This window comes from Urocitellus parryii, chromosome 1, assembly GCF_045843805.1.
Source record: "Urocitellus parryii isolate mUroPar1 chromosome 1, mUroPar1.hap1, whole genome shotgun sequence".
Lineage (NCBI taxonomy): Eukaryota > Metazoa > Chordata > Mammalia > Rodentia > Sciuridae > Urocitellus > Urocitellus parryii.
Genome location: NC_135531.1, coordinates 134,061,243 through 134,073,468, shown reverse-complemented (window position 1 = coordinate 134,073,468; position 12,226 = coordinate 134,061,243). Strand labels below are relative to the sequence as shown.

Here is a 12,226-nt window from a genome sequence, read left to right as displayed (position 1 = left end):
AAGGAATAAGGGAACTATTTTACCTTTATTTATTTTTATATGGTGCTAAGAATTAAACACAGTGCTTCACTCATTTTAGGCAAGTACTCTAACAGTGATCTCCAACCCCAGCCCTGGGAAATTTTAAATGATGTGTGGCCAGTGAATTTTTTCTTGCCATCAGCCTGAGAGGAAAGTCTACAAAGGTCAATTTCACTGATCTGCAACAGAACATATTTCAAATATCCAGCACTTTTTGGCCCTAGAGTCCTTCTGGGTTTTAAGAAGTGTGCCCCACTGAATCCCATTACTGGCCAAAAAAAAAAAAAAAGAGGTAATTTCTTCAATCCCCACTCCAGCAAATGCAATAGGAAAGTTCAGAAACTTACTGAAGAAAATACTTTTAAATGGAAGAAAGCAGAAACATCTTCGGAAATGATTGAGACCTATGATGTTAGACTATGATGACAACATTTTGAAAATTAGAACGCAGAATTTTTTGGAACAAAAATGTTATTCATGATAAGCTTAAACTAGAGGTGGAAAAGTACCTTTAAAACTTATTTTTCATAACATTTTATGTCAAAAGATACGAATGACTTTTTTCCAAGGCACTTGGACTTCTTTTCAGGTGTGAACTCTAATCTACAGACAGGGAACTTTGCTCAGACTCTGAGTTCTGGTATTCTGCTTTATTTGGGTAGCCCCACACATTTCAAAATGTGAAAAAATAAGAATCTTTAATTTACAACACATACATTCAAGATCATATTTATGTATGTATAATATTTATTCATCCTATTGGATGTCAAATATTTCTAGAGGCTGTTCACGGTTCTTGGATATGTCCACAAGTGCCTCTAGAACATGCTGCATTTAAAGAACACAGCATTACATGCATGATATTCCTTCTCTAATGGCATAATCTGATTCCACACATGAGGAAATATCATGTGATTCTAAACTAAAGGAAAATCTACAGAGGTACTGAAGTACACCATTCAAAAACATATGTGCCATGAAGAGCCCAGAAAGACTAAAGAAATATCCCAGATTAAAGGAGGTGAAAGAAACAGGACCAATAATGGATTCTGAAATTTTCCAAGAGTGAATTTTATTTTGGTTTTAAATAACATTGCTGAAATAATTGGCAAATTTTGAATCATATTTGTAGATTAGATATTCATAATGAACCATTTTTAAAATTTTGATCTTTACACTGTATGTAAGATAACTCCTTGCTTTTAGGAATACAAATATTCAGCAATTAAAAACTACATGCCTGCAACATACAAATGGTTCAGAAAAAAGAAACTTTGCAACAATTTACATAGTTTGGATACATAGAAATCAATAAAAACTGTTATGCACTTGCACTTCAAATTTTGTTATAGATGCAAAGAAGTAGTCTCATGTTTTGAGAATTTTACACAAGAATAATACAAACATATTTTCTTCAATAAAGTTTTTAAAATATTATGGCGATAGTCTGAGATATGCAATACTATCTTTCATATCTATTTTTCTTTAAAAATCTCTTTGGAATCCTTGTGATGCTTCCACAAATAGATCTTGTCTTGGCTTTTTAGTAAATCTTATGGAAGAAACTCCAATTAGTCTAGATTCAAATTCTATAGCAAATGGAGAGAAAAAGGATTATATTTTTTTACCTCAAAGGTTTCATAAACATCAATCAGTAAACAAAAAGTTAAAAAATTTTCATTTTTCATAAAATGAAATTTTTTTTACATGTGTACGACCACAATACAAAGTTACTATGAAACAGTTTGCCCCTAGTTTTGTATAGAATTGTCACTCTGAATGAGTATCAGGGTTTCAGATTTTCCATCCCTCTTCATGAATATAACAATCATGCTCCAATAAGTTGCCAGGAAACTGCTCAGAAACATGGAATCTTGCCCACCTTTAGACCACTGACTACAGGAATACATCAGGTGGTATGAATTACATACTAGTCCCTAGGCTCCATGAACCAGAGTGTGTGTCAGGAAGTTTTCACATTAGATAGACCCACATGTCTGAGTACATTAACAAGTAATGATGGTGATATTCTCCTTGAAATTGCTAAGTTCTCTCAGCATTCTCTGAGTGTGGTGGGGGCCAAAGGAGCAGAGGAGCTCAGCTTATTCATGCAAATAACTGGTTAGGACTTTTGGAGCTAGAACCAATAAAGTGTTGAATAATATTTGTTTCCCAAAAACCCCCAAAGTTATGTGTGAGTAAAATTAGAAATCCTGGACAGAAATATATTCTTTTCTACTCTGTTAACATTAGGAAATATCAAGCTTTTGCTGTTATTATTCATGATATATTTGTCTGATATTTGTATGGGTGCTCTACATTATTTCATTTTTCTCTATTTATTTATGAGAATTTTATTCCATTCATTCATTTTTTGTTGTTATCCAGAGACAACTTTTATTCTCATTTTAAATCATTTCATTTCTCATTTTTATTACATTTGCCTCTTCTCCTATTCTGACTCTGCTTACTCTCACCACTTTCACTCTACTTACTTTTTTGAAATATGTTCCCATAATTATATTATAACCAGGACATACATTTTTTTTGCAGGTAAAACTTGTTATTTCCTACTCTATCTTTTCATTTTGTGATGTTCTAGAAATCATTTAAAACATATATTTTATGTACAGTGGATACATATGTTGGTTTATGCTGTGGTCATTATTGGAGTTTATTCTCTCCTGACAGGAGCCAATGTGAACTTGGTGTGAAGCAAATTGACTTAGAAGCCACTGACTTCTTACAAAGCTCTGTCAGGTTCAGCACTGCACTGGAGATGGGTGGACCAGCTGGAGCCACACAGCTACACAGCCTTTCAGAGTTGGATATGGCCTGTCAAAATGCCAATCAACTTCATTGCTGCAAGAACCCTAACACACCAAAAAGCAATATTCCTCCTGCTAAAAACTTATCTCTGCCTTTGATCTACTCTCCCTTAAATAAACAACTGGATCCTTTTTCTAGTTGTTCAGTTCCAGCTTCTACTGGGATTGGGGAACCTTTCAGGAGCTCTGCTTTCCTTTTCAAACTTAATTTCTGGCTCTGTCTCTTATTTCTTTACTAATTATTTGAGACTTTCTTTTTTCCCAGGTGGCTTACATCTTCTGAGCAGGAAACTACCCTGGCAAGGTGATGGTGGCTCTGTGATACTCTCCCCTTACAGAGATACTTGTGAGTGAAAGTAACATGTTAAACATGCTCATTTTTCAGATGTGACCCTCATCTATAAACCCTGTCCAGGAAACATCCCAAAGAGAAACTTGCACACTACAAGTACCCAGGAGACATATGGAACAGAAATCCATTCAAACGCATGGAAATCTACCATCTACTAACACAGACATGTTAACATGAGAACAGAGGAAAAATACACCTCTCAAATTTCATGATTTCTCAATAATTGCATCCAATGACTTAGGTCTAACAACATCTAGATACTAAGAAAAAATATGTTAAATAAGTGAATTGATTTCTTGAAAGGAAATGACATAAAATCAATAGAAATTGTATGTATATTAACAGAAAAGTACCCATCCTGAATCATTTTCCATTAACAGGCAGTTCTGTGTCTCATTTGAGTCTGGTATCTTCTTTAGTAAAGACACAGGAATCCATGGAGAAAAACATCTTTAACATTGTCATGGGTGACAGCTAATGTGAAATTAAACACTGAGCCTTTAGGAATGAAGCTATTTTTACATGAATGTGTTCAGCGGTCATTGCATTTATGCATGTTCCTAGTTTCAACTGATATGATATTCTCCAATTTATCATTAACCATTTAAGGCTTTCACATAGATGAAAATGCGAATATTATTGGAAAATATTAGTGCAATTGCTTGCATAAAGTTTATCTGGCATCCACCTTGATTGCTAAAGGTATTTTGATATTGATGACCAGTTAACTTCTCTGTACTTAAATATTTAATTACTATGTTTGGATTTTCAAAGAGTAGTGTAGTAGGTCATTTCAATTGGCCTAGTTTAATGTCTAGAAGCAAGAAAAAGAAATGACCAGGAATTTAAATTGACACATATGCCTACCTTTTGCTGGTGATGTGCAGTATCATCCATATCATGAAGCCTCTTCTGTTCTGTGTCAGATGATCCGCCCACAGTGACTCTGCTGACAAATATACAGATAAACTACTTAAAAATTCATGTGAAAGACACATTATACGAATAAAAAGGAAGAGTACTAATAATTATATAATTTTATTTTCCCAGTTATATTTTTAAGTGAAGTTTTATTATAGGAGAATATATGTCATATGTGAAAATTTTATTGCTGCTTGTGTGTGGGCTTATGTATTTTAACCCAAAACATGTATCCTTGGCAAATACTAAAATGCTTGTATTTATAATGCTCAGATTCCAAGTCATTATATTGGGAGAGAGGGTGTCTGTAAAGCCCATGGTTTGCTGGAAATTCTGCAGGGGTTTAGCTCAGCCTCTGAAGTACCTGCAATTATGGATGTATGCCTCTGAACCCCATGCATACTGACATCATTGAAGCATAATTTTTCTGGTCCAATACCTCAGAAAACCACTTAGGGAGACAATAGGTATTCACCATGTGCAATGCCTATAATAACTCACAACTTGATCCATTCAAATTGAATAAAGTTTTACAGGAAAAAAAATTAAATTTCCATGTAAACAAAAGTCATCACACTGTTTACACTTTGCTCAATTGTCATGTTCCTCATATTTCCTTGCTAAATTCTATGTTACCTTCCTCAAATTCCCATCCCTTTAGCTTTTCCAAAGGAACCCACAGAAGTGGGAGGTTGTCTCCTTACATTTTACATTTTATTTGTGGCTCTTTGCCACACCTTGCAGCCTGTCAATGTGACAGATTTATCTTAGAAATATCTTCTCTTCACCTTAGTCTTTGGGTCCCTCCCATATCTCAAGAGACATGCTCAGAATGAAAAGCAAGATTTGTGCTTGCACTTGATCTGGTTGTGTCTTGAAATGTAGGAACTGATAGTGTTTCTTGCATATTTCCCAAAAGGATATCCAATGCACAGCTCCAAATCATTTTTTCTACAGATCAGGATCATTTGAATCACCTTAGACTATAATGAACATATAGAAGCTATGACCTGCTGAGTCAGAACAAGATTTTGAACATGGTCACCAAAAGATGATTCCTAACAGTTGCAGAGTGTCAGTGTGAAATTTGTCAGCTTCTAATTCCTCTAGGTTAATTTGAATGTCGCTCTGGATTCTTCCCTCAAAATAAAGTTTAGAAGAATCTTTAAGCTTTCCAAAGTTAATTTTAGATACCTGTGGATTTGGAAAGTGCTCAATAATAATTCCTAGTCCTTTCAACTAAACCATTTGCTGTTTCTGCCCTAAAATTTTGCCCTAGTGAGTAGCAACATGTAAGTGAACTTAGCTCTATGGGAGCAGGTCTTCATCGCTCAATTCATTCCCACCTGTGAGTAAGTCAGGAAGGATGGAAAAGTTGTACTCTCTCCATCATTCAACTTTGGAACTGGAAACTCACAAATTCTTCTCACACTTTAAAAACCCTGTTTTTTTTTCCTTCTTACATGTTGTTGGGATTTCCTACCCTCTCCTGAGTACCACTGGTTCTTTTTTACTTTTATTCGTTTTGACGATGTGTACTCACTACCTTCACCAGTCTTTATTCCCTCTTTTTTAGGCCTTTTCCTTATTTAAATTTACCTGTGATAAAAGCATGTCTCAAATGCAACTCACAGTTCAGTACCTTTATCTATACATCCAATTTAACCTGTGGCTGAAACCTACAGTGAGACTCCACTTCTTACATTTTTTTCTTAAACTTTACTACTTATTTAATATGCACATGTCTTACACAATTAGTATATACCAGTGCTCATATTTCTTGGACATATTCTTTCCAATGTATTTAGTCTTCTATGTGGTTCTTACCTTTTCCAAGTTTACTTATTCCCTCTTTTGTGCTTGCATTGATCTCAACAGATTCAGAAGCAGCACACATCTCCTGAAGTTGCTCAGAATCACTCTGGTAATGACAAAAATGAGTTACATATAGATATTATCATCACTCTTTGCACATCGCCATATTTCCAATTGTGCTGTCTTTGGAATTGGAGATTAGATTATTACATTTAGTGAAATAATATTTCCTTATAAGATTCGATCTTATGCAGCCCAGATGAAGGTGAGCTCTTCTCTTCATCTAGCTACCCATGGGGCAAAACTGGGAAAAAAGGAAAGAGGAAATGTGTTCTCTGACAACAAGCACTAATATACATATATTCAAAGCATCTCACATCAGTGCTTAACTAGCAATGTGTGTATTCCCCAACAAAACTCTTTTGATAGTATACAGATTTGACATTTTAAATATAGGAGGGTTAAATTTTTTTAAATTATTTTTTTTTGCTTGTGGTTGGACACGATTCATTTATTTGATTTATTTTTATGTGATGCTGAATCAAACCCAGGTTTCACACATGTGAGGCAAACACTCATCACTGAGCCACAACTGCAGCCTGGGAAGGTTAATTAAATATTTAATGTTAAATATGATATTTGATGTGATAGAGATTTCAAATGTGTCACATCAAGTAGGAATAAAATACTCTTGGAATTGTTTAATTTGACTCACCAGAATCTTCTAAAAATTAATATATTTCAGCAAAGTATTTACTTCATCAAAATTTGAGTTTCAAGGAAGTGAAATTTAGAACAAAAATATGTCCACAATTAATGTGGACAAAGGAAAACACTGCATTTGGGTAGAGTATGCAAACATCTTCATTGAACAAAGTCTTGGAATTCCATGGAAGGAAGGCACTATTTAATGAGTATTTTCAGAGATTGGAGCCAGAAAAACTGGTGTATGGCTGCATAATGAATAAGTCAGGCTGTGTGGAAATGCTGGAAAGCCACGACAAGAACCAGTAACCAGATGAAACACAGAATCCATGGCTTTTAAAAAAAGAAATGCATTCATTGAAGGAATAGACTGCAGCATTGTCAGGAAAAACTAGCAGAGGGCAAGCAACAAATCTCCCCTCTAGAGGTCAGAAGAGAATCTCACCAATCCAATTAAAAAATGGCAAAAAGCAAGAGACAGACATATTTCAAATCAGGAACCACAACTTGTCCACAGCCTTATGAACATTAGTCATCATCACTAGCACCCAAGGAAATAACATTAAAAACAGCATTGATATTTCAGATGTCCCCAGTTAGAATGACATTTATCAAGTTCTCAAATAATAAGTGAAGTGCGGGGAGTGGGAGAAAAATATAATCTTACACATCCAGACTGAAAAATTAAGATTTCCACACTGAAAAGCAATATGTAGAATCCTCCGGATTCTAGGAATATAACTGTCATATGACCCAGTTTTTCCACTCCTTGATTTGAACGCCAATGTACCCAAACCAGCATGTACATGTAACTTTTTAATGTCAATGTTTTAGCACTGTTATCACAATTATAAAGTTATGGAACTAACTCTAATATCCATCAAGGGGAAAATGTGTATAAAAAGATACTTGTCACTGATTTTGAGCAGATTAGTTATTTATAAATCCCAATATTTTATATGAATTCAGTGCCCTAAATGTTCTAACATAAAAGTTGCAACAGCAAATCTCCTTAATTATACAAAGGAAAATACTTTAGTGAAAAATAGGAAACTAATGTATAATCCTCTCAATTCAAATGCCACATTTTCAGCAAACAAGGTAGATGAATTTTCTCAGAGATATCAACCAGAATTCAAAATACTGCTAAATTGCGAAGGCAGAATGGCACTGCAAGATTTCAGAAAAAAACCTTCATTCTTATTTTAACTTTTATAAGATGGAACTCTTTCATAAACTGTGGTTATTGAGGCACCCACACAAGTATTAAGGTAGGTGTAAAAGAGAACTGAGACAGAACTGATGGCTCTGGGAAGCTAGACTTTGGTCCTGTGGTCTGCCTAAGGATGAAGAGTTCTTGGCACTTTCATTGAACGATGTTGTTTGAAGCTTTGTGAAAGAAAGTGCCAAGGTTATTTCTGGTAGAAAAATTGTCCTCCTACAGAACAACACACATGTGCAGACACACATGAGCAGATAGGGTCAAGCCACTCAGCTGGCTTGAGAGGCATTTCAAGTTCTTGTCTATGTTATCACCATGCTGATACTTGTAGACACCCTGCTGGGTATTACAATAAAATCCTGAGAGCAGACAACTTTGACAAGGGTCCCCTTGTAGTAATTCTGTGGGTGAGATCAGAAACCACTGCTTGTCTTGAACTTCCCAGATTCATAGCCAACTCTCCGCCCAGAATGGTGGAGGTTCACCCTCATCATATGTTTTCAGGATAGTGATAGTCAGGAATGGGCTGAAAATTCTCATCAGCAATACATGTGTAATGCTTGTTGGACAGTTACTTGAGTAGAAGTCCACAGAGCACTGCATCTTTAAATAAGTATTTAGAATAATGATAGTGAAGGAGAGTGTGTTTTGAGAATTTAAGTGACAGAAGAATCCAGCAGTGCTGGGGCATTGTTAGGTGCAATGATATTTTCCTTCAGTTTCCAAAAGATTCTGCAAGCAGACTATGACTGCCATGCTCCAATAGGTTGCCAGGAAACTACTCAGAGACATGGAATCTTGCTCATCTCTAGACCACTGGCTACAGGAATCAATCAGGTCCCTAGGCTCCATGAACCAGAGTGTTTGTCAGGAAGTTCCCAAATTAGATAGACCCACTTGTCTGAGTCATGAACAAGTACTGAGGATGAGGGTTTTCTTGAAATTGCTAAATTTCCTCAGTATTCTCTGAGTGTGGTGGGAGACAAAGGAGCAGAGGGGCTCAGCTTATTCATGCAAATATCAGGTTAGGCCTTTTGCAGCTAGCGCAAATAAAGATAGTGTTGGATAATATTTGATTCCCAGAAACTCCCAAAGTTATGTGTGGCTAGATTTAGAAATCCTGGACAGAAATATCTTTTTTTCTACTGTGTTAACATTAGGGAGTCTCAAACTCTTGCTGTTATTGTTCATTATTTTTTGGCCTGCTATTTGTATTTGTTTTCCATGTTATTTCATTTTTCTCTCTTTTTTTTTAAATGAGAGTTTCATTCTATTTGGGGGGGTGGTACCCAGAGACAAATTTTATTCTCACTTTAAATCCTTTCATTTCTAATTTTTATTGCCCTTCTCCTCTTCTCCTATTCTGTCTCTCTTTAGTCCCACCACTTTCACTGTACTTCCTATTAAAAATATATTCCAATAATTGTATCTTAACCAAGGCAGGTGTTTTTGGAGGTCAACCTTGTTATTTCCTACTCCATTTTTTCATTTATTGCTGTTCTAGAGATAATTTAAAACATAGATTTTATGTACAGTGAATACATGTTTTTCTTTATGCTGTGATGGTTGTTGGAGTTTACTCTCTCCTGACAGGAACCAGCCATGCACTTTATGAGAATCAAATAGACATAAAATCCATTGGGTAGGAAAAGTCTGGTATCTGGGAATTTCCATCAGCAATCTTGCTGGTTTTAGAGACTGGCCCCAACCTGTGACTTCTTACACAGTTCCATCAGGTTCAGCACTGCAATGGAGATGGGTTGACCAGGTGAGGCTACACAGCCACACAGCCAGAGTTGGGTGTGGCCACTATGCTAACCAACCTCTTTGCTGCAAGACACCTACCGCACCAAAAAATAACATTCCTCCTGTTTCCAGGTGTGGTGGTGTATGCCTGTAATTCCAGTGACACAGAAGGCTGAGCAGGAGGATTATGAATGCAAAGCCAGTCTCAGCAAAGAGTAAGGTGCTAAGCAACTCAGACTCTGTCTCTAAATCAAATACAAAATACGGTGGGGGGATGTGGCTTAGTGGTCTTGCGGCCCTGAGTTCAGTCCCTAGTACACACACACACACACACACACACACACACACACACACACTTTTCCTCTTTCTGAAAACTTATCCCTGCCTTTGATACACTCTCCCTTAAATGAAGAACTGGAGACATTTTCTAGTTGCTCAGCTGCAGCTCCACTGAAATTGGGGATCCATTTAAGAGCTCTGCTTCACCTTTCAAACTTAATTTCTAGCTCTGGCTCTTATTTCTTTACTAGTTATTTCAGACCTTCTTTTTCTCAGATGGCTTACATCTTATGAGTAGGGTGATGGTGGCCCCGTGATACTCTCCCCTTACAGTGATACTTGTGAGTGAAAGTAGCCTATAAAATATGCTCATTTTCAGCTCTGATACTCAGATGTAAATACTGCCCAGGAAACATCCCAAAGAGAAACTTGCACACTACAAGTACCCACATGAGTCTATGGAATAGAAATCCTTTCAAGTACATGGAAATGAACCACCTACTAACACAGACAACAGGAGAACAGAGGAAAAGACCTTCAAAATGTCATGATTTCCCCAAAATTGCATCCAAAGAATTAGGTCTAACCACAACTAAATAGATAAGGTAAATATAATTAATAGTTGCATTGATTTCTTTAATTTTTTTTTTTAGTTGTAGCTGACCAGTTAACTTCTCTGTACTTAAATATTTAATTACTATGTTTGGATTCCCAAAGAGTATTGTAGTAGGTTATTTCAATTGGCCTAGTTTAATGTCTGGAAGCAAAAAAAAAAAAAGAAAGAAAATAAATGACCAGGAATTTAAATTGACACATGTGCCTACCTTTTGCTGGCAATGTGTAGTATCATCAATATCATGAAAACTCTTCTGTTCTGCCTCGGATGATCTGTCCAAATGTGGCTCTGTTGACAAATTTACAGATAAACTTCTTAAAAAATTCATGTGAAAGACAAATTATCCAAATAAAAAGGAAGAGTATGAATACTCTTATAATTTTGTTTTCCCAGTTATATTTTTATTGAAGTTTTACTTTAGGAGAATGTATGTCGTATGTGAAATTTTTATTGCTGGTGTATGGGCCTGTGTATTTTACCCCAAAACATGTGTATCCTTGGCAAATACTATAATGCTGACTTCAGATCCCAAGTCTTTATATTGGGAGACAGAGTGTCTGTAAAGTCCAAGGTTTACTGGAAACCCTGCAGGGGCCTGCCTCAGCCTCTCAAATACCTGCAATTATGGATGTGTGCCTCTGAACCCCATTTATACTGACATCATTGAAGAGTAATTTTACTGGTCCAATACCCCAGAGAACCACTGGGGGAGACACTAGGTATTCACCAGGTATGATGCCTATAATAACTCACAACTTGATCCATTCAACTTGAATAAAAATTTTATAGAAAAAAATTAAATTTCCATGTAAACCAAAATCATCACACTGTTTACTCTTTGCTCAATTATTAAATTTAAAAATCCTTTGTACTTAATTTTGTCCCAGATAAATGATCACATTTACACCTTAATAAAATGAATTCCATATTGTTTTTCTTTTTAATTTCCCTTTCTTTTCATATTTTTTCTATTAAAATTGCCTCTGTCATGCAAAACATCCATGATTATACCTCTTATTCCTGACATAAACTGTTTTTGCTTTTCCTTGGGACTACTTTAGACATATTACAACTTTGGTATGGGGTAATAAACACATGAGCTGTAAAGTATTCAGTTTCCTATCCAGTTCATCAGTTACTGAACTTGAGGGAACTGCTTTTATATCATGTTACTGTCAACAGGTTTATTTATTTTTACCTATAGTTGAGTTTGTGATAAGAGCTAGAGGTGAAACTAGAGACCAGGGGTAAAGATTTTTCTAGAGATAAAGATGAAAGAAGACTTCAAAAGTGAGGATATCCACTAGACAGAGGAAATGCTGAAAGAATGGAAGGCTATACATAGACACAGGGTTTAAATGGGACATGCTTGTCTGACTATATAGGGATTGGCAAGGAGAATGGCCAGAGGATATTGCAGGCAGAGAGAGGGATCAAATACACAGTGAGACAAAATTTGTATTATGAAAGATTCCTGGAGAAGTTAAGATGCTTGGACATCCTTGTGTTAAAGTGGGCCGATGGTCATATATGCAGTATATGCATAAATAGCAGAACCAACTTCAATGCAATATGCAGGTGACCTTGAGTGGCATGTGCATGAAATGGAGATGAATAATGAGAAGGCAACAGTGCACTAGAAAATTGATGCATCCTGATTGGATGGCATTTTTCTCAAAATATAGAGAGTAGAAAAATTTCAGTGAGATGTATAGAATCAA

At 35.8% G+C, this 12,226-nt stretch overlaps 1 protein-coding gene across 5 annotated transcripts in view; it reads right to left on the bottom strand.

The window, feature by feature from the left end:
* Positions 1-306: 306 nt before the first annotated feature.
* LOC144254301 (uncharacterized) overlaps positions 307-12,226 on the bottom strand; it is a 30,887-nt gene continuing 18,967 nt past the window's right edge. For 4 of the 5 annotated variants that reach the window (XM_077797306.1, XM_077797317.1, XM_077797319.1 and 1 more), the window contains 4 exons: positions 10,714-10,793; positions 5,950-6,043; positions 4,069-4,150; positions 307-1,610 (listed from right to left, as the gene is read on the bottom strand). In XM_077797306.1, coding sequence (XP_077653432.1) covers positions 1,604-1,610; positions 4,069-4,150; positions 5,950-6,043; positions 10,714-10,793 — 263 coding nt within the window. In that variant the 3' untranslated portion in view covers positions 307-1,603. The remainder of the gene's footprint in view (positions 1,611-4,068; positions 4,151-5,949; positions 6,044-10,713; positions 10,794-12,226) is intronic. The other variant, XM_077797310.1, reaches the window with a different exon arrangement.